General features: G+C 41.2%; 2 protein-coding genes and 1 non-coding gene across 3 annotated transcripts in view; 1 reads left to right on the top strand and 2 right to left on the bottom strand.

Annotated features, from left to right (window-relative positions):
* Window positions 1–19298, bottom strand: part of LOC115585272 (vitamin D3 receptor A) — a 106363-nt gene extending 87065 nt beyond the window's left edge. Inside the window, exon 1 of the mRNA XM_030423538.1 lies at window positions 19133–19298. Coding sequence (XP_030279398.1) covers window positions 19133–19178 — 46 coding nt within the window. The 5' untranslated portion in view covers window positions 19179–19298. The remainder of the gene's footprint in view (window positions 1–19132) is intronic.
* Window positions 19171–19242, top strand: trnaq-uug (transfer RNA glutamine (anticodon UUG)). The gene has a single exon. It is a non-coding gene; the product is annotated as a tRNA-Gln (tRNA).
* A 3236-nt stretch (window positions 19299–22534) lies between the features above and the next one.
* The window catches only part of calcrl2 (calcitonin receptor-like 2), a 28648-nt gene continuing 23585 nt past the window's right edge, over window positions 22535–27597 (bottom strand). The window contains exons 9-13 of the mRNA XM_030423321.1: window positions 26216–26276; window positions 25816–25882; window positions 24066–24284; window positions 23571–23612; window positions 22535–23356 (exon numbers count right to left, since the gene is read on the bottom strand). Coding sequence (XP_030279181.1) covers window positions 23084–23356; window positions 23571–23612; window positions 24066–24284; window positions 25816–25882; window positions 26216–26276 — 662 coding nt within the window. The 3' untranslated portion in view covers window positions 22535–23083. The remainder of the gene's footprint in view (window positions 23357–23570; window positions 23613–24065; window positions 24285–25815; window positions 25883–26215; window positions 26277–27597) is intronic.

The following is a 27597-nucleotide window of genomic DNA, read 5'->3' as shown; positions in this document are numbered from 1 at the left end:
CGCCATTTCCTTCCACTGCAGGCCCTGCGGTGTCATTATCTTGTTTTTGTTCCCTCCACTTCTTGTTTTCTCTTCTGCATTCTCGCGCCCAGATTCTCATCGGTCACATATCACTCACAGTTGTCACATTCTCATTGTACGTCGGCCTTTTTTTTTTTCTTCTTCTTCTTCTTCTTCTTTCTCTCATCTCGGTCCTGCACAAACAAGTTCTCTTTCCAGCTCTCAACAAGGGACGGTCTCAGGGCAAACCATATGGATGTCATTCCCCCCCTGTTGGTCATGTATAGCCTGTTTTTCGAGCGTGAACATTAGAGCATTCATGAGCACACGCATGTGACACAGATCACAACATCCTGAAGCACATGCTTAGCTCTAGGGGTTAAAGAGAGCACGGGGCATGTGACCGCAAAGATCATATGTGAGGAGGGGGAAGGCGGAGGTGACGGTATGGATTGTTATTGATTTGTTGTTGTTGTATTCATGATGCATTGCGGATATTTATTGCTCACAAGCACCGATTGATTATTTGCGTAGGCGGCGTGGCTTTTGGTCCCACACAGCTAAGGTGGAATTGAACTGATCTATCTTCAGTGGAGTCAAATGAGGTGAGCGGAGCGAAAACTGTGTTGGACCAAGCGGAGGCTTCACTCTCACGTTAACAAATAGGACCGCGCTCGTCACATTGCGCACACATGTGACTCGGCATGTGACCTGACATGTGACTCGGTGCTTTGAGGCTGTTTTGTTTGCAGCACTAATAAAAATAAATCACTTATGTAATCTGGGATTGTCATTATCATGCCTGATGCAATGATTTAGATGATTAACTAATATAAATTAAAAATGACTGGGTTAACACTGGGCAGCAGCGGTGGCTCGGTTTAACCCAGCGTCCTTTTTTTTTATTGTTTCATTTGTCCAAACTACAATATGTTATAGACATGTGACCTTTGCCACATTTTTAGTAGTACAAAATATCATGCATGACGTTCATAACTGCAAAACAATTATCATAAAAAAAAAAAATATGTCAAAAACAAGGATGAATGTTTAAAAAGAGCTACAGAAGCAACCACATAAATAACCCCACAGTAATAAGGGAAATTTTTCACTGACCCCGGGTCAAAGCAACCACTGGTCTTGTGGTTTTCTACCCTACGGGCCCTGTGTCCAGAAAAACCCCAAATTAAATCAGTTTTGATGCAGTGTGCATTTCGTTTGTATTCGTTTGAAGCCTTTGTCAGGCAAATATGCCAAACATTCTCCAGTTCCAGCTTTTTCTCATGTGAGGATTTTGCTGCTTCATAATATTTGAAATGGAATATATTTTGGTGTTGGACTGCTGGTCTCATCAAGATGAGCAATTTGAAGAGGGCACCTTCGTCTCTGGGAAAATGTTATTAAAGGGTACGTTTCACTGTTTTTGTGATGTTTGTCTATACATTTAACTGAATAATCCCCCCCCCCAAAATATTCCTGAATTGGTAGTTTAATAAAAATTCTGAAATGCATCCACGATCTTTGAACCTTGTGACTTCTTCTGCACGGCTGTCCAGTGCTGTCGTCACACTTGTCACGTTTGCAAAAAGATGGCAACTTCATGTCCAAGTGCACTTGGAAGGACAGATGTTTGCATCAAGGTTATAGTGAACTAAAGTAAACTAAACAAAAATAAGAATAGGCTGAAAAGACATTTCAGTGAACTGAAACAGAAATAAAAAACTACACTTTCAAAATAAAAGAGAAAACTAACTGGAATAATTTTTGCACATTTACAAAGTCACTCAAAATGAATCAGAAGAGGAAGATCTTCTGATTTTTATTTATGCCTACACAACCGAAACTAACAAACTCTTCATTCTCACAACTAAATAAACAAATAACAACACAATTTCATACTGTCTTACTTTGTTTATATTTTTTTTTTGTGTTTGTGTTAGTCTCTGTTAATGTATAGAATTATTGATATTTTTAAACACAAACTAAAAACCTATTTATTCAGACTGGCTTGTAACTGCATGGTTTTAATGAGTTAACATATTTGAATGAATTTGTTTTTGTCAGAACCCTTTCTTCTTTTGATCAATATTCCATATGGATTTTCATCTATATTTTACTCTTTACCATTGTTGGTTTTATTGTTATATTCTATTTTATCTTATTAACATTTCTAACACGTTTTTTTAATGTAATACTTTATTTCGCTGACATTACATCGCTTGCATTTATCTTTAATTCTCTGTCTTTTTTATTTTACAAGTCCATTCTTGTTTTCCAAATATCCCATGTTTTTTCACTCACTTGCAATGCACTTTGAATTGTGTTTCTAATTTGTTTGAAAGGTGATATATATATATATAAAAAAAAAGTTTGAGTAACACAGATCTGCAGATGATTATAATACAACCACATAATTTATTTAGGCAAACAATCCAATTGTAATAAAGGAAACATTTCACCAACACTCCACTAACACTGCACTTACACTTGTCTCGGGTGGTTTTGCTATCCATGGGCCCTGGGTTGATTGGATCACTTCTGAAGCAGTGATTCTGAGTGTGTCTTCATTTGAATGCCTTTTCAAGCAAAACAAGTTACACATTCTCAGATTCCAGTTTGTGTCGTGCATGTGCATTCACTGCTTTATATCATTCAAATCTGAACATGATCTGGTGTTTGCTGTTGGGTGGATCGAAATGAACCATGCGACGAGGACACCTTGGTCTCAGGGAAATTAGAATTGGAATTTCTCACCTACTCAGCGAGCAGCCCCTGGGCCAAATGCGGCCCTTTACCAGCCTCATTATGGCCCTTTGAGCGTTTTGTTGTTAGGCTTGTTAGCCCATTAGTTAGTTATGACTGTTGCCAAGAACAACAACACTCACTTAAACGTTTTGACTCAGGCTCTTTAACCAGAGGGACATTACAGGAATCAAACTGACAAGCTTCTTCGCAGATTGAAAAGGTGCATTGTTTCTGTTCTTTTTTGAGTTTCTTTTTTAAATGAATAAAAGCAGAGGAAACACGTAAAAGTGCATCGTTTGAACACATTTAAATTCCTAGCTTCACAGGTCAAAAAAAGGGGATAGTCCAGCCCATTGGCACTTTTTTTTTTTTAAATCAGGCCCTTGCTGTTTTAAAATGGGCCTGGTCTGCAAACTTAATCAAATAAAAAAATGTTTTAATTCGGAATGCATCGGTAATCTATAAATAATTGATTGCTAGATGCATCCACGCTCACTGTACCTCATGGATTCTCTTGGACGTCTGGAACTTTTGTCCCGTGTCCTCTTCAGCCTCTGCACGTACGCAAAAAGTTCACGTCCATAGGGACGCTTGGAAGGATGGACGCGTGTCTGCATCGAGGTCGGTCAACTTTAACCAAACTCGAACTAAAACTTGGCGCAAAAACAGACATTTCAGTCAGACTTTCTGAACAAAAAGCGAGAGCTGACTGAAACAACATTGCGCCCTTGCGAAGCTAATGAAGTCAGGTCAAGTTCGAGTTTATTCCTGGAGCACATTTAAAAAGAAACAAAAAAAAACAAAAAAACAAACGCTGACCAAAGTGCTTTACGAGGAGATTACATAAAACACAGGAATTTCCAAATAAAAACGCAAGAATTTAAATAAAACACAGGGATAGACAACAAAAAAAAGATAACAACCAGCGTGACATTACATCAAATAAGAAAATAAAACACAGGAGACGATACAAACCAAAGAGTGATGAGGCACTTTTATAATTGAATTCCTAGGCTGGAGGACAGAGATGGGATTTTTCGGCGGGTTTTGAATGCATCAGCGGAGGGGGGTGATTAAGCTGTTTGTGGCAAACTATTCCACAGTTCGGGGCCAACGACTGAATCACTGTTGGAGTCGAGCTGAGCGCGTGGACCGGAGGAGCCGGCAGACGGTCAGCGGCTCTGAGTGGCGGGGAGGTGGAGCGAGGGACGAGCAGGTCTGAACACGGAACCTGGTGCCAGTCCACGCGGGGGCTTTTAAAAAAAACAAACAAAAGAAACTTGAAATCCATCGTGGTCGCCATGGAAGGGAGGCCAGAACAATAACAAGGTCTCTTTGCCTAAATAAAAAAATCCACCAGCAATTTCTTCGGTTTCAGTCTCTGTCGGTTTGTTTAAAAGCTGTCTAAACAACAAGCTTAAGGAGGCACTGGTGTACGTGTATATTTATTTAGACTGGGAAGTCTCCATGTCTGCGAGTGAAATTGCATTCAGGAAGAGCGAGTTGTAATCTTCTTTAATCTTGCCCCTGACAATTGTCTCCTATTTTCTCATAAGAATAAATAGAAAAATCATACAGCTCTTACTAAAAGTAAACCGAAAACTAAACCGAAATGGGACAGGGGGGGGAAAAAAAAAACTAAATAAAAATAAAAGCTAACGAAAAATATAATAACTGTGGTTTTCATGCGTTTGGTTATGTCTCCGTGTGGCTTGACATCGCTGACTTTACTGCCCCTGTCCCCCTGGCCATACCCCGGTAAAGTACAGGCTGTCTTCAGATGTTTTTGTCCTCCTTCCAAGACAACAGGTGCAAATCTGTATAAGCTCCACTGCTTTCTACATTATCCTGCATAATTTCCCCAGAGGGAGAGCGGGAGGATTAAAGGAGGTAAGGGAGACTTGAGAAAGTGTTCCTTTTCTTTCAGGCTGCGGGGCCAAAAGGAGAACTAATATGTGTTCCCTGAAGTCACGTGAGCGTGCAGTATGTGCTCGTTCGTTCACAGGAACCTGTGTGCTCCTGCGTTGTGTGTGGTGTGTGTTTTCGATCTCCTTTTTCGCAGATAAAAAAGGAGAAAAACACAAACTGGCAACCCTGACCGTAATGCCTCAGAGCCAGAGTTATACATAGAAAATTACACACTGGTTTGCCAACCCCTCCTGACTCGAGCCTGCAACAGAGAGAGAGAGAGAGAGACACACACACACACAAACATAGAAACGCCCCACATAGATGCACACTTTCGATAGAGTCAAGCACATGACGTTTTTTTTTTTTTTTTTACGACATTGACTAATGCGACCTCTGGAAATTCTCTTTTTCATAACCGCTCAGAACTTTGCCCTTTACATCCTGGCTCCATATTTACACTGATGAAGTTGTGCTGCTGCTGCTGCTGTTGGTGGTTCATAACCACCCGACTGTTACGCAACACGAGGCGACACGCTTTTTAATTTTTTAAACGTGGAGCTTTAAAAAAAAGGCTGCGAGGTAAAAGAGGAAACCGGCTATTGTCGGAGCACTCCAGGCAAAAGCAATGAGCTCCCTGACATGCCAGGGTTAAATCTTTCATGCGAGACGGGGGGCAGAGGGAGCTGTTTGTTTGGGTGTGCGTGTGCACGAGTGACAGGCAAGGCAGGGGAAAGCCCGGTCGATCTGGATGAATGTTTAAGGCCGTCTTTGAGTCGTCGAGCGTAGGCGCTGGTGATCTGATGCAAAAGTAAAAGCTATGAGCTCGTGCGTGTGAATGTTTGACGCGCACTTGTGCTGTGTTCATTCAAAATGTGTGGTGGGACAATTTTGACTCGTGGGAGAGGACAGAGAGGGGGCTGCTGAAGGCCCCCTAGACAGCGCTGTTGGCTCCCTGACCTGCCTTTGGTAAATGTTTGACTAAGAGCGTCCCCGCTTGCTGGATTTGTTGCACGCTAGTGTGCAGAGGAGGCCTGAGAGGGGGGGGAGGAGACACTGATGTCACCAAGAAAGTCAGGCGCTGGGAGGAAGCACGCACAGACTGAACCTGAACTGAACTTTTTCGCAGATTCCTCTCGAATTATTATTCCTTCTGTGGCCGTTCACGCTGTGCACACACTCCTGTTTACTGGGGCCGTGTGTACGTTTTTGCGGTCTCTTGTTGACTTAATCACTCCTGCATGTACCCACCACCTCAGCACACACCGGCTGTTTTATGTATCTATTTACTCACTCATGCACTCCATGTATTGCTCACTTACTGTATGGGCTTAAGCACGGTGACTGCCGGGTTTTTTGTTTGTGTTCCCCTGCACATAATATGCACTTAAGGCATACCCTAGTTACCCACTTAGCTCGTCAATCGTGTTTTTTACGTACTCCACTGACTCTCTGACACCTAGCAGCTAAAGTAAGTCCTCTTGGAGATGATATAATGAAGAACAGGGCAATGCAAGAATAGATAAAAATAAGAAAACACAGACAGAAAGCACATCCATTTCGCTACCGTATAGAGTTACAGTAATTAATCATAACCAGGGAAAATAATAAGCGTTTTCCGTTTGCTTTCCTCATGCAGGAAATCTAATAGTTTCCCTTATGATTCCCTTAAAAAAAAAAAATGTTTTAAAAACTAAAACATGGCAATCGATAACAACAGTAAGGCACCAATAATTATGGCGCATGAACAACAGGAGGAGGTAGACAGATTTATTCACCCTGGGGGCATAATTACTGTGCTCAGAGGAACAGAGGAAGATGTCAGAATGCCAGAATGGGAAAAGCAAGAACAGCATTCAGCCTCCTAAACAACGTCTGGAAAACGAAGGAAAACCCCTCGCACTTAAAGAGGCAATTTGTAAAACCTGGCCAGAAAATTTAGTTCAGAACATTAAAATAAAAATAAAAAAATAGCCCAACATTGTCAACAGAGACTGAAGAAACAACAGTGTCGACATCACGCCAAAGACAGCTACCGCGCTGCAGGGTTGTCATTGAAAGCTAGCGGGCTAACCAGCTAGCTCCGGCATGTCCTGTCTCAATAAAATGTAATGTAGTATCACCGCCACAACAGGCCACAACAGGCGATAGCCCCTGTGCTTTCATTCAACCAGGAGATGCAAAAAGAAATGCGTTTGCAATTCAGTCTAATAAGTAAACAGAATAAACAGAAAAAAAAAAAAAAAAAAAAAGAACGTAGAAATACAACAGTACGCCGTCCGAACAAAACTCGACATGAATGAAACAAAACTCACCAAACCATTCCTGGTGTGTCCTTACACCACCACTTCTTCTGGTTTGGTTGAAATAAATCCTCATTTCGCAAAGTCAGATGTGAAAGTGTCCTGGCTCTAATCGCAGCCCGCCGCGCATACCAGCCTTTTGAAAGTCTGCTGGCCGAACACCATCTCCATCACCATCACCATGACCAAAAACAGTGGGAACACACCCAGCAAGCGCCCATGGAACCTCAAAAAAGGCGAAGGGAGTGGTGCTGGAAAGGGCCCACGGTCGTAAGACAAAATAAGGCAATCACCAAGCATGGAAACAGAGGGAGACTAAGATCTAGAGTACAGACGATGGAGGGCTTTTGCTCATGGCTGAAGTTCCTTTGGGAATTCAAAAGCCTAAGTAATAATCTTTGCTTTTTTTATGTAAGATACTGTAAAGTTTTACACTATCAGACCACTAAAAATATGTCAAATGAAAGCTTCGGCTGAGGGGAAAAAAATCTGTCTTCAATTGCACTGTTTACAACACGCAGACATAAAACATATACGACATATTCATAATGGTGAGTCAGGAAACCGATAGAGTCCGATACAGAGAATTCCCCCTCCTTTGAATGGATGCAGGGGGTCGCCCGCACTGTCTTGAGAAGCTGCCAACCTTAAAGACACCTAATAAGTCTGAGCTTCAGTGGAACGTGAATGTCTCACGGTGGCCGACATGCTCCTCCAGAGGCAGGAAACACTGACCCTCTTTTCATTTGGGGGCATTAAAAAAAAAAAAAAATAGAGAATCTTTGGTCAAAATTCTGAGCTGGCCACAGACTTGCACATGGACCTCTTACAAATCAAGAGCATGAAGTCCAGTGTGTGGTCACACAAGTCTTAAAGTGCTAAAATGAGACCATTAACACTGTTCTTCTGTGCAGCAAACCACTTAACATGCCCTAACCTGGAGTGGATAACGGTGCCGGGACTCTCTAAGTCAATCAGAGGAGAGGAATCCCCGGAGGAACCGTCACAGCAGAGTTTCTTCCAGGGTAGAAATGGGGGGGAAATCTCTGGGAAAGAGTTTCAAATTTAGATTATTTCTTATTATTTCCACTGCTATTTTACTTTTGTGCTGCGATTCTGCATAAATGAGCGGTGTAGGAAACCTCTCACATTTTAAAAAAATGTGCTTAAAAAGTATCATTTTGATGGAGGCATATTTTACGTTTTCTGAAAAACATGTATTCCCCTTCTTGCTTGAGAAGACAGATATTAAACAAAAGACTGTTGTAATTTAAGGTACTGTAAACACACATGTATTTTCTTCCTGAGATGCTTTCCCTTATGTCTCAGTTTTATTTGTCTGACCGTCTCCCTCCACACACACACACACACACACACACACACGCTCTCACACACATAACTCACAGTATAAGCCTGTCTGTGGGAGTTCTCCTGGGTACAGTATGCAGTCTGTGGGTTTTATCAGAGGTGTTCCACCTGGAGGGAGTCTGGGAGCAAAAACACAGCTTCAGACAGATTTAGAGCTCTTTCTGCTCCGCAGGAATGAGCGGGCAGTGTTTGTGCTGCGCGGTGTTTGAATAGTGCCCTTTCTGGAGTGAGCCTCCCATTGGTGAGTGGCTTCTGGAGTGTGAGGATGCATAATGACGCTGTCGGATAAAAGTCTTTTGCATCTGTGAAAATGTCAACACACAGAATCGGCCGAAGAAAAGCCGGACACTGATTCGTCTGTGTTCTTTAAACGATGTTCAATAACGAGTTGCCGTTGAATCGCCTTTGTACCTTACTTACAAACGGCACTCCACTCTGTCATTTATGATTTGCAGGCTGCAGAATGAAAGCTTTTCATGGAGAGAGAGGAATGACAAAAACTCTATTGAAGCTTTTCTTTTTTTTTTTTTTTTTTTTTGGATCAGTTGGAATCAAGGATGTTTTTGTCCTGCGCATCATTATCCTTCCTGCGCTGGCTCATTTTATTCATTTTTTTCCCCCCTCGTTCAAATTTCTTCCCCGGGTTTTTTTTTTTGCACCTAATTTGATGCCGGGAAAAATGGAGCGCTTAAGAAATGTAGGCCACATAATTGTGTCAGTATAACAAAATTAAAACACTGTAAATTGGAGCTGCAGGCGTACTGTATGTCTGGATGTGATGAAGCAGCCATGTGTCCGGCAGCTGTCTTTGTCAAAGAGCTGTGTGTCTTCTTAAAATACAGTCCGGGACCCGGAATAAGTCACGGAGCAGTTTTGGGGGCCTGGTGCGGTGTGTGACCGGGATTAAATTAAATCAGGCTCACTAAGATCGAATGCAAATTTAAAACAGGTAGAGCACAAAAACAACTTCCCCTTGTGTTGGTTATTCATCCATTTCAAACTATGCTTTAATTGTGTTACGTTCATGTGAAGCATGTGTACTGTGCTACTTTAATCATTTGATATTATTACATGTGGTTATGATTGTGGTGTGTGTGTGTGTGTGTGTGTGTGAGCTTTGTAAAACATCTCATATGAAACAGATTGTAAGCCTTCAACAGCGTAATGACACATGGTTATAATAAACCTAATGCTCTTCATGCATTATACGCAAACATAAAACCGCACCTTTAAAAGTGACTATGGTTAGAAAGATTCTATAAAAAATATATGTACTGGAAATGTTGTACATGTCAAATCTTCCGTGCATTTCATGATCTTATTTTTTTGTTGTTTCCTATATTTTTTCTTATAAACATTTTTCACTTTTACTTTTTTCTCATTGAACAGGGACTGTTGTTTTTTTGTTGTCTTTTACCTGATCTGACTTTGGCTGATGTATGCTTCATATTTACTGTGAGGGCTATGACCGGATATCGACATTTTTCTGTTAAAGACATTTTTTTTTGCTCTGAAGACGTCAGAATGCTGAAGTGCTGATCAGATCCTCAAAGGTGCAATACGTGAGCATTTTAGTTGAAACCTCAAAAAATAACATGTGAAGAAATTACAGGAGAAATCCGCGTATATTTATTGAAATTCACATATCGCTCATTTTTGTTTTGTTTCGTTTATTTTTATTGTTGCCTGTGTCCAGTTGATTTTGATTTGAGTTGCTTATTTGATGTGTTGCTTTTGTGTGGTCATTTGATGGTTTTACTGCTGTTTGTTCGTGGGTTTGGTTTTGGAGAAGCAAAATAAAATATTCTAATAAAAATAAGCATTTATAAGGAATTTTAAATAAACACATTTTATACATCAAACATTGAATTTATATGCAGCAACATTTTTGACTGGGTGTATTTATGATTTTTCCTCCAATGAACCCGACGAGCAACTCTGAAGGAATGCTGCGCCATCTTGGAAACTGGTATCCATTTCTACATATCATATTTTTAGTCAAGGGAGGTTCAACTAGAAAAGAGTTAAGTCCACCTTTAGCAACAAATCATTTCACATGAACACTTTCTTTGGGATAAGAAGGAAACAGTAAAACTTTGAAATATGGAAAATAGAAAACAATTTACTGTGAACATTTCTATATTGAGTCTTTTATGAAGACATTTGCATCTACTGTTAACATTTAGGGATAAACAGTCTGACAAGATTCTGATTCAATGCAAACATAATGCTGCTGCTGGTTGTCACAAGGTCATTGAAGCCACTAAGCCGAGAGAATCTTTTTTGAGATCCGAGGAAACATAGTGTGATAATAAACACTTAGGAGGTGGCAGCCTGCCAAATAAGATAATGAAATCTTTTGATTTGTACATTTTTCACATTCTTTGCGGCGAGTAGGCGCGGGATGCTGTTACATCCTCGATTTTGATCAAAAGATATCACACCTTGGTTCAGAAGCCGCGTCGTTTGTTACTTGGCGAGTCACCAGATGTTCATTTTAGGCCCTGGCAGCCACACACACAAAAAAAGTGTCGGGGTAGATTAATAACGATCCTTTTAAAGCACAGCTGCAACCTTTGATTCTGAACATTGATTACAGCGCAGAACACAAACAGATAAGACAGTCGGAAACAAAAGAGAGCAGAGATGCAGGACGGCGGCATGAGCAGTCAGGCAGGATCCAAGGACAGTCCTGGGACGAATTAAACAAGGAGATGAAAGGAGTGCTTATCGAGAGGTCTCGTTAACTGTTGTGTTTCCAGTATTGTGTGTTTTATTAGACTCAGCGTGCCCCCTTCAACGGAATTGCGGCAGTGTAATAAAAGAGATGATGATACAACAATAAACAGTGATGAAACAACATATTGAACAATTTAAATTTAAAACGCACAATACGTCACGTCTGATCGAAAGTCAGGTGCGGAGCCAGATGTTCTGGAGTAATCAACACCCTTTTAAACTTCAAAAGTGGATTCCTCTTCACTGCTGTTTGTCAACCTGACTGCAGCGGCGATCAGCGGAGGTGACCTCCATTATCAGGTGTTAACGGTCAGTATTGTCGACTGGTGACCGAAGCTGGAGGGGAAAATATACTACACAAACAACGTTAGAGAGGCGATGGGGGGAAGACAAGAGAGAGAAACAGAGTGCTGAGTTTGGTGGGGGGTTGACCTGAACAGGAACCCTTGGTGCGTGACACTGCCCGCTAGCTTACGGCTAATGCACAGTAGAGCGATCTGGCCGTTGGGGGCTAATGGACACGAGAGTAAGCGCAAATCACTACTAGCATTGATGATAGAAATGGATCTGACCTGACTCAGGCACATGTGTTCACAGATTAAGTAATGGTGAGTATTAGTGACTTTACACTTAGTCTCGTTCTCTGACTTCCTGTAGCGACAGGTCACCATTGGTGTAAACATTTGGGAAAATGTAAGCACACAACTCAACAAAATATATAATAAAGAAAGTAAATGTTATGTGTACATATATATATATATATATATATATATATATATATATATATATATATATATATATATATACATACATATGTATATGTAACCCATATCTTCTAATTTACATTTTAAAAGTGTCACAGCATGGAGGCTGATAATATAATGGCACACTTAAGAGAATATTGTCTTAAATGTATCTGTACACATCTTAGCAATAGTGATACATATCTTTTTTCAATCTAAAAAAAATAACTAATTTTGTGGTTTTGCCAAATGGCCTTATAATGTCTCTTCTGGCTATTTTCTTCTCAATTGTCCGTGACATTATTGACGGTTGTCAGTAGCAGAACACACTGTGCTCGTGTCCCGGCTGCTCTGTCACACCAGGCCAAAATAAACTCTTGAGCAACAATGCAGCAATCAAAAAGCACAAACTGTTTAGTATCTAAAATACCAGCAATCAAATGAAGTCAGCAAAATAGGCTTATAAATAACCAACACAAAATCTGAAGTCATGATCTCAAGAGGATTTTTTTTTTTTTTTTTTTTTCAGAACAGTGGTCAACGGCGACTTCCACCACAACATCCGCCCAGAGCTGATGGTTGACTGTCTTTGTTTGCCTGACATTGCTACTGTCTCCTCTGTATAGGTCGAACAAGGTGACTGTCTCCGCAGCCAAGTGGGTGTGAAGCCAGGACTGTGAGTGACTAGATCAGATGTGACAGAAGTGCAATGAAGGAACATTGCATGCCAAAAGAGTGGAGGGAGAGGAAGGCAGGGGGGCGAGGTGATGGAAGGAACAAAGGACGGGGAGGAGGGGCGAGACGTGGAGACTCAGAAGGGAAAATGGCCAGTCGCTGCCCCGGGGAAGCGGGGGGAAAAAACGAAAGCTCGTGTACTGTACTGTACCCTCAAAGACACATATACAGGATTTTACATCACAGGAAGGCATGAGAGTGGGAGGAAAGACATGCATGACAGCGGGGGGGGGGGGGAGAAAAATCACTGGCCGCCATGAGACGACCTGCCCAGTAAATGAGAGGGAGGGAGAGAGGTGTCAAAATGAGATCAAGAGATTATAAGAGCGAGGCTGAGAAGGGGAGCGCGGGTCCAAAGGTGCTAATCTGAGGCTGTGCGTGTTACATAAACAGTCTCTGCCTTCCTGCCAGGTTGAAGTCAGGTTGCGCGATCCAACCAGAGCATGTCAGGTCACAGTCACAGCCAGGCCACTATGTACAGCCAAGACGAGACACAGCAGGAGGACACCGCAAGAACGTGAATGAAAACGCCGGGGTGACAACAACAAGGGTTCACCACAGGGCTGGGAAATTAGTCCTCAGGCTTGTTGCCTCATAGCAGAACCCCTTTGTAGCGGAGTGCTCACGTGGGTAGACTCCACAGTGTGGTCACACCGTAATGTGTCGGTGTCGAAAGGCCGACTAATCTTATCAATTGGATTAGTCAGCCTTTTAAATGTTATAATAATGTTGATGTTAGCTTTTAACATTTCTGCAAACCACAGACACGTCCAAGGCTGTACCATACGTGGCACGTCACGTCCACATTATATTCTTATCAGCACAAGGCTGCAAAGGTGGTTATTATTATTATTATTTCTATTATTTGAACAGGGAAAGTGCGCAATAAAACATTAACCCATAACAAGGAGAGATGCTATGCACCGGGTTTTAGCAAGTTGCTATTTTTCACCCGTTTTTTTGTGCCTTAACCTTAGACCCAAGAAGACCAAAATCACAGCATTGTGACGACAGGGAAATAGAAAATTGAACCTTAAGAAACAAAAAGTTGAAACATAAAGACATGTTTAGTTCTAACATGTGATTGTGCAGACACATACATAGCTGGGTTGTGATATTGATACCACCGATAAAAAAGCCAAAATGTGATCTTTTCCTAACCCTAACCGAGAAGTTTTTGCGCCTAAACCCAACTAGATCATTAGCACAGCCTTAGTCACAACATAGAGCAGAAAACTGAGCCTAAAGAAAGACTGCAACATAAAGAAGTGTGAGGTTTTAACAGTTTATTCATGGTTTGCAGAAATGTACATTGATTCTGGCAACTGGGCTGCAATTAACCAAAGCAGAGCAGTTTGAGCAGAATGCTAACTAAGCTGGCTGACATTCTCAAAATTACAATGCTTAAATGCTGATGTTTAACTAGCAGGTAATGTTGACCGTGTTCAATTCCAATGACATTGAAAGAAATCTTGAGAGAGACCTTCGATCATTGATAAAACTCAACTTTTGATAATACACTAAACAATTCAGAGGTGAAGTGAGTGTGACAATGACTGCTTTATATTAAAATTGGTTTTCGGGGGGATTTGATTCTGTCTACCACTACAAAGGGCAAAGCAAGGTTTGTGCGTGTTGCTTTCGACCCAATGTTGACCATGTTCACCATTTTACCTTAGCTTCTTAGCTTGCTAACATTTGCTAAGCAGCTCCAACCCATCCAATAGCTAGAGTTAAGGGTGGTTTCACTTAAAACCTCAAATCACTGCTAAAACAAAACAAGATGACAACTGATTGACCCATACAACATTATCCATGTGGGACTCACTGTCATTGCACGCTGCCTCATTATCTCTTGAACACCTGTGGCTACACATTTTCAGAGCTTGGCTAACATCAGAGCTTGGTGGATAAAATGCACATTGGACATACTTCACAAGCACCAGGTGCTCTCAAGGTCAATCAAACCTTTCATTTAACCTGAATCCAAACCTAATCTTAACCCTGTGCGCGGCAGATGTGTCTCTGTTTTGACCCCTGGCCCTTTGTTAGCCTGTTGCTGATATCTGGCTAATATTGCACACATTTTCTAAAAAGCATCTATTGAAGCAAGCGATTGGGCACGGCCGCGAGCTGAGAAAAGACTGCGGGGTTAAGTAAAACAAGCTAAAGCTAAAGTTACCAATACACCCTGGGTCCAGTTTTATCTCCAAAACAAATGTTTCAACCAATAACAAACATCCTCAGCGGTTAACTCAGGAACCACCTCCTGTCAGTCTCATCCAGCTGAAAACAAACTAGGCACACCACAGCAAGACGCTTCTGCTGGTTATAGCCTGTGACGTTAGGGGAAAGATAGAGCCGCTGTTCTCTTGTTCACCGGGAGGTAGTTATATTATTTGCACAGTTTCAGGAGGTAAAAATAAAAAAGAAGGAAGCCTGAGACTGTTAAAATCAAAGAGGAATACTTTTTGCACACCAGTGGATGGACAGGCGCATGGGAGAGGACCGGAGATCGACCAAATCACGACAAAAAACTCCTGAACGTCGTCTTCAGTAGCAATCAGGGAAATTTAATACCAGCATTTTGGTGTGAGACAGCTAAGCTAGCATTTAGCTCAAAACACAACTCTGCCCATTTACCCTTTACTTCCACTCATATCAGAAAACTACAAAGATGTTGGAACAACATGACAGACATGATGACTGGACCAAACATACCAAAAAAAAAAAAAAAAAGCCAAATTCAGTATAAAAAAAGATTAGTTTTAAAAAGTGAGATTATCAAAGTGCAACCAAAGTGAAAACTATGTCACCCCCACCACTTCATAATTAATTTAACAAGCATTAAAAACCAATTGCAGCTGTCATCTTGTCAAATGTACGTAATAGTTAAAATGACACTTCCTTTGTTGGCTTTCCTTTTGTTCACCTTTCACAGTAATTGTCTCAAGAAGCAGTGGTCAGGCTCGCTTTGTTATCTTAATGCTCCCATCTGCAGCGTGACTGAAAGGATTTTTATAGAAGAGCAGCATTTCATTTGTAAAGCGTGCACTTGATGACTTTTTCCCTCTGAATCGGTCGCACATATTCCCAAATTGCCGCTTATGATTGCTCAAAGTGGGGAATCGAAGCGGAATGTTCCTACACATCTTTGGGATGCAATCTTACAGTCAACTCCCTTCGTTTTGTCATGCTCAGTGCTCAAGGGTTGTTCGGGGAGAATGACAGTTGTAGTCCCTTTAAGCTACACGAGAAAAAGCTATTTCATGACGGAGTGTGGGGGCTGAGTAAACGAGTCCCGCAGCCTGGGGACAGAAGCTGCTCTGTATGTTGGAGGTATGGCAGAAGATAGTTCTGTCCGGACTGTGGCGGGGATGGCTGTTTTATTCTTTTGGTATCCTTTCGGCTCTTAAATAATTTTATCCCTATTCCAGTAAGCCGGGGGGTAAACCGGATGTCTCTAATGCGGGGGGGATCCTCGGAAATTATGTCCAGGAAGTCAAACTTCTTCGGGCTTTGTGAGCCACTGAGCGGTCTCCATGCGAAACAGGGCTCCAATGCCGTATCCATTTCTCATGATAGGTCACTTTACCAATATCACTGATGCCCTGTAGATGGTACCAGTGATTTTCAGCACGGTTTTAATCACCTGCTGCAGAGCCCTTCCTGTCCTCGGCCGTGCAAGAGCCATGCCAGTAAGGATTATATTTAGAGTATGCTCTAAATTTAACTTTGATTTATTTTTCACTCGTGCATTTTTCACAGTGTGTTTCACTGGCGCTGCTATTTTCAGTCGACTTTCTGTATACTACATGCGATACCGCAGCTATCTGTCATTGTGTTTGATCTACCTTCATCTGGCGGCTATCGAAATGATTATATTGGCACCGTGAACATTTGGAACTGTTTTGGGCCTCCTCAAAAGAAGCTCTCTTCGTTTCACACTTTTACACTGAGTTAAGTTGACAGACTCTAAAACTGGACCAAAGGGAAACCTGCTGGGTCCCAGTGACACACTGACCAGCCGCTTGTTTGGACTGCACCCAGGTCAGGTTCTAGGAACCCTGTGTAGAACTAACCCTGAGCCAACAAGGGATAACACTGGATGAGATAAACGTTATTGATAAGTGTCGCAGCAGCAGAGGGCGGACAGATGCTGTATAGATGAATCACATTAAAAAAGGCCTACATTATGAACATTTACTCTGTGCAATCAAAGTATGAAAAAGAAATGGTTGTACACACCAACACAAACACAAATGTGCAGCAGAAAACACAGGGCCTTGCTCAACTGAAAACGGAATAAGAGGTCGTGAGATAACGTCTGTACGCTTCTCAACATGTCACAGTTAGTGGCAGGTACTGTCACACACTAATCCATTTTATCTCACTGGCTCCGGTTGTTGACCAACTCCAATTATGCAAAAGTTGAGATTATCTCTAAAACAGGATTTAGCTGACCGACTGAGATTACTCGGGGGGGGGGGGGGGGGGGGGGAGGGGGGGGGAAAGAACAGAGACCCTTCTACATGCTGGGTGTGACTCTGCCTGCACAGCATGTATTAAGTGTGCACCTTTGTGTTAAATTCACATTTGCTTGTCCTCACAAGGTTTCTCTCCTCAACGCTCCGTACAATCAATTTGGTCATGAAAGTGAGAAAACCTTCCATTTTTCATCCCTCTCCATGCGGCCATTTCATTATTCCGTTTGTGTCGCAGTGCTTCAAATATTTCCTTTTTTCATCAAACGTGAAAGGATCCGCTGTTGACCTCACCTGATACCAGGCTGATTGTTTAGGATCGCTGTGAGAAATTATGAATCACATGGGGGGGGACTGAGGACAAATAGTCATTCAATATTAATTCCTTTCTGCGTGGTTGACCTACTTCCAGCGCATGAGGTATAGGTTGACCGAGCAGCAGTGACGGTCTGTACGATCAGACAGCCTTGCATCCTATTGATCTCAGTCATATTCATGCATCCAAAGTCCAGCACCGAATTGATTTACAATCCCTCTTCACTGGTCAAATGTGTGTCTGCGTGTGTTTCTGTCTAACCATCCCTGTGCCTGTGTGTATGTGTGTATGTGTGTGGGTGTGTGTGTGCATACTGGTCTTTAATGGGACTAAAGGAGCAGCCGGTCAAGGGAGTGGGTCGCTCACGTGTTAGGGATTGTGGTGACATGGAGTGTGTGTGCATTAAGCTGTTGGTATAGGCTAAGCTGTGGGACATCGGGTTAACGTATCCTCTCAGCACTCTTTCTGTTGAGCTATGGGTGGATGGAGCCGCAGAGAGCGCGCGCGAGAGAGACACTGTGCCATTACAAACAATCAAGCCTCTTTAACTGTAATGCGGAGGATCAGTGAGCGTGGTAATGTGAACTGAAGTATAAGATTTAATGACATGTATTATAATAATGATAATGAGTTATTATCATCATCACCATATGGAGAACGTGTGCAAGTGGAAGTTGGAGTGCAGGTACGCTGAACATGATGTAACCAGTATTCCTGGGTGTAGAGACACAGCTCAAGGAAAGATTTATCTTCGCATTGATTAAGGCAGGCTAGAAAATATGACCTTGTAACCAGCAGTGGCCAACAAGCTCATAAGGCTGGAAATCCCTCACTATAGCCTACAACCCAAATAGATAGATAGACAGACAGACAGACAGACAGACAAATAGACAGATAGATAGATAGATAGATAGATAGATAGATAGATGGATAGATAGACAGACAGATAAATAGATGTTCTGCTGCCCCCATGTGGCAGTTTCAGCTACTACAACCGAGCAATAACCACACAACCACTATCTTAACATTCAAACACTTATCCTTGTTGAATGTACATGCCATATTATAATCATAGTGATAATAACTATAATCATATCATAAAATGTATACTGATATACATAAACCTCATACAGTTTAAAGGCCTCGTCTGCGCCTGTGTGGTTTGCCTTTAGCTATAACCAAAGATACATAGGTATCAAGATGGGTCATACCCCGTTACAACCTATAGATGGCTAGAAGTATCTTGAAAACCTTTAATCCCAAATGAGTGGACTATATACGTGCAATGTATGAAAGAGAGAGGGAAGGCTGAAGGCACAAGAGACCTCAACCACAGTGGTTTAGCTAAACTGTGAAATAACGCGAGAACAGACTGCTCCAGTCTACGCAGCGTTCCTGGCTTTTACTAACGAAACACAAGTTGAGAGGGAGCACACTATCTGGTCGTGCTCGCATGCTATGTTGTTGTAGTTTGCGTCGTTTCCAGTCTAAAGCAATGGATTCAGTGGCGTGTATGGACGGCAAAATGAGCCCCTTAACCTTCGGCCACTTTGAGTTAGCTTGTCGGTAGCATTAGAGCGGGTCTTCGGAGCTAAAGCACGGTTGTCAGCTAAACTGCACTCAGATGTAGCAGACGTCAGCTAGCAAGCTAATTCCACTGTAACCTCAAGAGTAAGCGTCATGTCGTCGCATCCCAGTTAAAGGTCATGAATAGGTTTTAAAACGCAGGTATACTCACGGCCCTATATATCTATATGTGGAAAGAAGAATCCGTGTGTGAGTTTCACTTACGTTTTATAAACTCACGACTCGTCTTGGCGGTACCATCCGGTCCCATGGTGTAATGGTTAGCACTCTGGACTTTGAATCCAGCGATCCGAGTTCAAATCTCGGTGGGACCTCGTCATTTTGCGTGCAGACAGGCAACAATACTGCAAAAGTGAATGAACAGCAGCTGATGAATCGGCACATTGGTTAAACTGTAACTTTCACAAACCAAACAGCAGATTTGCCATTTGCCTCGTTTGTCGCTCATCATTGAAACCCTCTCTGACCACTTCACCTCTATACCTGCTACCTAAAATCTAAATGTCAGATCTCCACTCATGGTAGGCTAGAGTGGAATTAATTTTAAATAGTTGATATAGTGTTATATGTTTTTTTTAATCTACATTAAGCCATCGTATTGAATAATTTGTCCATGTACTTTTTTATGGAAATCTATCTGCACGGTAACTCAACATACTTTATATCAAAATTCCCTTCTATGACAGTAGAAGTGTAGTATAGTAGGTGCTGTATAAAATTGTAACAAAGACATTTATCAACCTTGGAAAATCATACTGTGACAAATAATTTCACCCAGAAGAACAGCTCGCAGGGTTTATGTTCAAACAACTTTATTTCCACGCATAAAAGGCAGTGTTAAAAATATATATACAATCATATTCTTAAATCGAACATTTCTTTTGAGCTTTTATTGGAATGTTTGTCAAATTTCTCCACAAATATGACCATGACAGCTTTTTTCCCTACTGGGCAGCATTGTTCAGGGTGGGATCCCTGTGCAGAATGAAATGAGGGAGAACCTGCAGGCCTTTTAACAGAACTTTCTCATACTCGTCTCTTTTCTTACCACAGTATTGCTTTGTTCCCCCTGCGTCAGTGTACCCTGCTGTATCCACACCGGATCATCTGTGTTCCCAGTGCAATGTGCTTTGGAGAGAACACCAAATAAATGTGCTACCGTGTCACCTTCGAGCACAAGGCTTGGTCAGCATTCCAAATTCAAAGGGTGCCGGTGTACGTACAGCACGGTACATGTGCAATGGAAAAACTATTAAATTAAAGGGGCAGTGATTGTGCATTGTTGTATTTGAAAAAATCAAAGCATATTGTAACGATAATAAAAATAGGGAAACAGTCTATTTTTTAGGATCAAAACAACAATAACAGAATATTACAAAGCATTTGGACACTGTAATAATAAAGACACCACACATCTTTGAAATTGTCTCCTTCTCATGCTGACGGGCGAGAGATGGGCAAAAAATGTATTCCTAACATTTCATACACTGACTTGCAACATGTGGTTTTGTCTGTAAAAAGCTGTATTTGGCACAGAAACATTTTAAAATGGAATTCTAGACATGGAGCGCGATGTCATGTTTTCTGTTTGTTTTCATCAGATGTATTATAATAAAATGAATTGTAGGAGATTCCCCCCCCCCCCCCCAAATCAACTGTAACAAAGCTGGATGGTCTACAGTGTTTTTTACATGTACTACAAAACACCCCCCGACACTGTGTTTTTAATGGAGTGAGTGAAGAGAGTCAGTAGGGGTGAAATGATTGCAGCACCCCACAGCTCGATTATCTCTGCACCAGTAATTCTCCTGTACTCAAAACTCTGCTCCCATTTTCAATGTAGGACAGTTTGTAACCCATAATGTTTCAGCACAAAATTTAGTCCCGGAAGTAAATCAGTTCAAATTAGGTGAGGCTCCATATAAGGGGTAGGGTCCTTAAACGCATCTTTAGCTGTCGGGTAGGCAGCATGTTGTGTCCAAAACAAAAAAAAAAACGTGGAAAAGATGGCTTCTGTTTTTAACTTTGCCCTACAAAGGAAAATCGAATGAACTACAAAAAACTGGGTAGCCTTCTTGCCATTTTTAACTAGTTTGTTTAAGAAAGTCCAGTTATGCATTGGCATAAATGTATATCTTTTTTAAAAGGCCCCTGTCTGTCCACTTTATACTGAAATGTGTAGTGCTTTACAATTTAATGATTTTACATTTGATTTGACGGTAACAAAACCACAGCAAAAACAATATGAATTTTGTGAGGCTAGAGTCAAAAAGCTAAAGACACGACTGCTACTGTGCTAGTTTACTGTTAGCAGGATTTTTAGCTAGGTAATGTTTGCGTTTTTTTCTTCACCCACTGTCTCATTTAGTTTTATGGAATAACAATTACTGAATAACAAGATGTCATTAAAATAGATAGTTCCCAAATACATGTAACGACTGGGTAATCAGCAGGCCTAAATAAATGCAGGTTTAGCTTTAGCTGAAGCTAGCTGTGATTATTCACTAGCTGTAAATTGTTATAACCACAGGCATGTTAACTGTTTTGTTTTAGCTAATGAATTGCTTTAGCTACTATGTTGCTGTAGCTAACTTGCTTTAGCGAACATGTTGCTGTAGCTAACTTGCTTTAGCGAACATGTTGCTTTAGCTACCATTTTGCTTTAGCTAACAACTTGCTTTAGCTAACTTGCTTTAGCTAATGTTTAGGCTGGCTGTGACAGAGATTGCAGTAAGTGCAGGGGCGGTTCTGGGGGGGGGGCAACAGGGGCCAGTGCCCCCTTAACTTTGCGTCTGGACCCCCCTGTGGCCCCCTGACAGGGAGTCTGCATTAATAATACAATGACAGATTTCTTGCAATGATTTTGTTCTGAAGGGAAAGGCAGAAATAAAGTGTCTCAGCAGTTTACTACCCAATCAAAATTGCTGAAATTGTAAACACTGCTTTGTCTGAATGAGGGATTTATCCTTTTTTCCAGGTTGTATGTGCCCCCTAACAAAAAAGCCGGCCCCAACCTGGCCCCCCTATGAAAACTGGTCTAGAACCGCCACTGAGTAAGTGTGATGACACTATAACACTACTACTCAAAGTCCTGGCAATACTCCACCTGAAGGCAGTTACTACACGTTGTATTTTAGCTCAATGTTTCAGTTACATCCTGTATTAGTATATAAGAGGTTTTCTATATGCAAATATACATTTTTATACATTAAAACAAATAAGTCAGATTTTTGGGTCTTTCCTCAAATTCTGTCAAACATACAGGCCTAGTTACGTTTTTGCCTGCTTAGGGCAGACTAGACCAAAATGCATAAAAAAAAAAAAAGTAGTAAATGTTCAAAACGCAAAGCCCTCCAGCCACTGAACACTTCCTCTGACTGAGGGTAATTAACATTTTTCTTACACGTATAGAGGAACTCTTGAACAATGATTGTGTTTTGCTTTTGTTGTCTACCATGTTAACACAAGATATGGGATTTTCTGAAACCCCCCAGGTGTAACTACACCTTCACATAACGAGTTCAAGGACCCCGGGTCTCCTCTCTTCCTGTTTATCTGCATGGCATTTATTTATTTATTTATTTATCCCCCGCCCCCCCCCCCCCCCCCCCAAAAAAACAGCCTAAATGTGGATATTGTCTTTCTGCAGGCCAGTGAAGATTCTATTATCTGTCTTAGATAAAAGCATGTAAAAGAACATTTAGATCACATCAGTGGGCTATGACGTTCATTGGTCACAGTGGAGCACTGGTTAAGCATGCAGAGGCTTCATAAGGCAAGATTACACAAACGCAGCTCTGCATTTGTGATATCAGAAATCGCAGGTTTGCCCTTTTCTCCGTTCTGATAGGAAATACATTTTAAAAACTAGAACAAAAATACTGAAACACACAAGTGGACTTCATGACACCATAATATAAATGATTTTTAGATTTTTTGGAAAAGTTTTACTCACTGTAAAAACGTGTGTGTGTTTGTGTGTGTGTGAGCACCACATGTGTTTTTTTTAAGTGCTTTGCAGAACTTTTGTACAATCACATAACCTTTATTTTGAAAATTCACCTGCAATCTCTGTATTTCTCTTTCTGTGTCCACACATATAAGTGAGCGTGTTTGCTTTTGGTACCACAACCGTCACCTCTTGGCTTGCTACGGTCAGATGTCAGTGGTCTCCAGCTTGCTGAACACGTCTACCTCCCCGTTGCTGCACGTCTTGCTGTTCTTCTGCTCCCCGTTGGACAGGAAGTTTTCGTTGTGTCCAGAAGGTGCAGGAACGGGCGCCTCCAAGCTGATGGTGGCGCGGCTGGTTTCGGTGATAGAGGAGCTGTGGTAGTTGAAGTGGTTGTTGGTGATGGGTGTGTTTCCCCAGCCGGTTTTACCCCAGGCAGACTTCCACTGAACCCACTTCCTCCGCAGCGCTGTCTGGGCCTGAACGTCAACAATAATAGTCAACTTAAATACATTTCTCAAAAACCTATTTCATCTTATTTTTTTGGTTATTTTAAATGTTTGCTTTAGTTTTAGACATTAACATGCCTGATCTTCTCTCAGGATCATAGTTAATGATTTTTCGTGGGGTCTCTGTTACAGCTCTTAGCTATTAACAGTGTCTTTGAAACATGAAGCAGTTGATTTAACTTACCTCAGCATTGCAGAAACAGAATATAATCGCCACCAGGAGTCCCTGCAATGTTATAGAACATACATTAAATATGCATACATCAACAGATGTCAGTGAGATAATCCTATAAATAAATAATATAAAATAATAAGTGAATCCACTCAGTTTATGTATTTATTTCAAGTGGACCAAATGAAGCATAGTTCCTTTTTCTCTAGTTGCTGTGAATTTTATAATTGGTTCTACTTAGTATTAATACAAGCAGCATCTGAATGTGGAGTTTCCAAAAGCAGGAGGCCAAATAGCATTTGTTCAGGGTAGAGTGGCTATATCATGCTCTACAGTGCTCCTTAATTTGATGTTGATGCTTAATGAAAACGGAGGAGGGTTTAATTGTGTTTATTAGCAAGAAAAGCAAACACCCTGTGTTTGAAACAGAGCATTTACTTGTAAATCGAGATGTATTCACGAGGAACGCCCTGCCGATCAGTGGCGTTAGTATCGTTGATTCTGTACCTGGAAGTGGCTAAGGATGTGAATAAAGAAATCATAGATGGCCCTGCTGATGCGTCCGTCTGGTCTCCAGGGGAAAATGATGAATTGGACTCCCAGCAGAGGGACGAGGATGAGGGTGGCTCTCACTGCCTTCATGTAGGCCGTGCTCTCGGCGCAGTGGGTTTCTTTCAGCTTGGTGATCAGGACCCGGACGATGTTCAGGAGGAAGAAAAGGTTCACCTAGGAGAAGGAAGTGAAAGTCGGAAGAGACGGGACAGAGACAGAACGTGTATGTTTCTGATATACAGCAAGGGAAAGCACATTTTTGCACAACATCTAAGGAGCTACAACAATTGGCCAGACGGTGGCAGTGTAACTACACCTTCACATAACAAGTTCAAGGACCCCGGGTCTCCTCTCATCCTGCATGGCATTTATTTATTTATTTATTTTAATGTTTGTTTAACAGGGACGATACATACAACATTGCCACAGAAAATGGGAAAATGTGATGTATATAAGACGTCTAGCTTCAGCTAATTTGCAGTCTTTGTCCCTGGTCAGGCTTTAGAATAGAATAAAATATTCTGAATACAATAAATGCAATTATACAAAGGCAGTGGATAATACAGTGAATAGGTACAAATAAACACAGCTGCAGTTATACATTTCAGATTAAAACACAAGTTAAATTTAGCATTAAACATAGAATAAAGTACTGTACGGACAATGACTTGAGAGAAGTTAATGTTCACATTTCTGCTGCTGCTTGAGCCACAGTTTAACTTTCACACTAAACGTCTTTCATTCTATAATTCTATTTCAATGGAGAAAGTGCACATCTTATTTTGAGTTCTGTCGTAAACATTTCCTGCCAATAGGCATGTTCAGCCTCTTCAAGTGCGCTGCGTTTTCACCACATTTTGTCCTACAGCCCTACAAAATGATGTCGCGTTTCAGACAACTCATAACCCCGCCACTCAAAGTCGGATGCCTGATGTCACACAACAATGGCAGCACCCATGGGGAGGGGGTATGATGTATTTGTAGCTGACGGTATTTCTATTAGGCTCGTGATTTGAATACTTACATTTCTGTCTCTCACGTGTCGGTCCTGTCAAATGAAATGCATGATGGCGCCTGTTACCTCACGTGTTGTTAATATGGAGGTTCCTGTGCTTTACTCGAGTATTTACATTTTCTGCTACTTCATATTTCCACTCCACAACAATTCTGAGGCAAATATTGTACTTTTACTACATTTATCATTATCAGTCGACCCATAGCATACAGTATCAACTTAATGTAGAAATATATGTATTATGTACTTTTGACACTTAAGTACATTTTATATCAGATACTTTAAGACTTTTACTCAAGTACTATTTGTATAGGTGACTATCACTGACACCAAAGTAATACCTTAACACAGTATCTCTACTTTTACTCAATAATGACTTCTTTGTACTTTATATAACACTGCCAGAGCCATTATTTTGTTTTTTATCGTTCACTTGTAGCGTTGTGCACCTGAAACATTTGGAGGTCGGAATCTGGACTTGGCTGGAAAGCAGCATTAAAAACTGACTGATAACTGCCAGTTGTGTGTTTGTATCAACTCTGTATTTGCATCTTTATTGCGGAGGTCATTTACATTTTGAGTTTCAGGTAAAAGAACTCACCCAGTCGGTATTTAAGAAGCTTTAGAGGTCATTTTTTTGGTTGATTATTTCATAGGAGTATAAAACGTATACTTTGATTAATTACTCACAAGCAGTGCAGCTTGAACGGGCCCGTGGATGATATACAGCAGGTGTGTCTCTGAGCTGATCCAACACCTGAAACGAGCAAGAAAAAAGTGACACCTTTCCGAAGAGCTTTCACATGCGTAGTGACATAACAGGGCTCAATGAAAGCATCATTAGCACCACACTCAGCAGACAGAGGGCTCACACAAACACCACTTGAGGCTTATCGATATCTTTCACTCCCTCTGTCTGAAAATGATCAAACAGTGATCTGAGAGGAAGGTCACAAGAAGGTGAGAGAGGGAGAAACCCCATTCTGAAGTGATTATACAGTCGAGTGCATACTGCAACATTCCTGGTCCTGATCTTGGCTTGGACATACAGGTGAGGCCATAAAATATTTGTAGACATAAAATATCTTACTTGTCGTTAAAGTACAGCCCACGAGCCACAGCGAATGTGACAGCAGGAACGATGGGAAAACCTTTGAAGTGAAAGAAGAGAAAACACAAAGAGCCTGACATCCTGAATCTCTGCACAGAGATCTGCAGCTGCATCATAATATTAAAAACAACATAAAAAGTAAACCAGCACCTTAAAATGATAATAGAATATTCAGTCATTAGAGTTGTTTACATTAACAATACTGTTTTATTAGTACAGTACTTTTAACTAACTTTCGAGGTATAGACCATGTTCACACGGCAGCCATTTTCCTCAGGTTGGGAAGCACTAATGCCGAGATAATGTTATGCTGCTGTGTTCCACGTTGCCAGACGGACACATGTCGGTAATCTGACAGTTTGTTATCATTTCACCAGTTTCAAATTGATATGCAACTAAAAAGATGACGGACAGTGAAAATCTGGAGGTGCATCCGGCTATATTTAAAGTTAAAACTTTTTATTTCTTTATAAAAGCCATTAGCTAACATTAGCTTTCATTTTCACTTCCACGCTTGATATAGATGTTGATATTTCAGAATGAATTCACACCTTTTCTGTGATATCTGGTAATACTATCAAACAGTGTTACAGAATGATGCTAGCTAGGAAGTGATAGAATGCTAAGGTTAGCTGTTAGCTGTCTAATGGATGCCAATTTATTATCAAAAATGTTTGTGAGAAACAGCCTGATGGTCGCTCAGATTTTCATCTGATCAATCAGGAAACAGTAAAATTATAACGACTTGTCAGATTCACTAGGCTGCGATTATGGGACCTAGAACACAGCAGTATCACATTCAAGCTTCCCACCCTGAGCATGACATCAGAAGAAAATGGCCGCTGTGTGAGTGTGGTCAATAGTTTCAACATTGTGGGAAGCTTCCTTGCCGAGAGTCAGATGTGTCATGGTCCTGAGTTGAATGTGATTTCCAGTTTTATGTTGAAAGCCTCACCTCGTGTGTCATGTTTTACTTTCCACTTCCTGTCTTTGTCTTTTTCCTGCTTGTTTTCTATGCTCACCTGTGTGTCATTTCCTTCTTTTTCCCCGTGTGCTCACATTTGGGTCCCTTTTGTGTTGAACGATAACAAAATGAAAAGATCAATAGATCTCTGTCTGTTCACAATTAAGCTACAATCAGGAGACAGCTTCTTAGCTTAGCATAAAGAGTGGAAACAGGGGGAAACAGTTAGCCTGTGTCACAAACTTAGACAGAATACTGTTTGACGTTTTGTTGATTCCTACTTGGGGTATGTATTGTTGATTTTCAACAAACAAATTGCGTGAATTACACAAATGAGATATAATTTCTTTCTGTGCTAAACTAAGCTAACCAGTTGCTGACTGTAGCTTCATATTGC

The sequence above is a fragment of the Sparus aurata genome, chromosome 7 (assembly GCF_900880675.1).
Source record: "Sparus aurata chromosome 7, fSpaAur1.1, whole genome shotgun sequence".
Lineage (NCBI taxonomy): Eukaryota > Metazoa > Chordata > Actinopteri > Spariformes > Sparidae > Sparus > Sparus aurata.
This window is presented reverse-complemented; position numbering and strand designations above follow the sequence as displayed.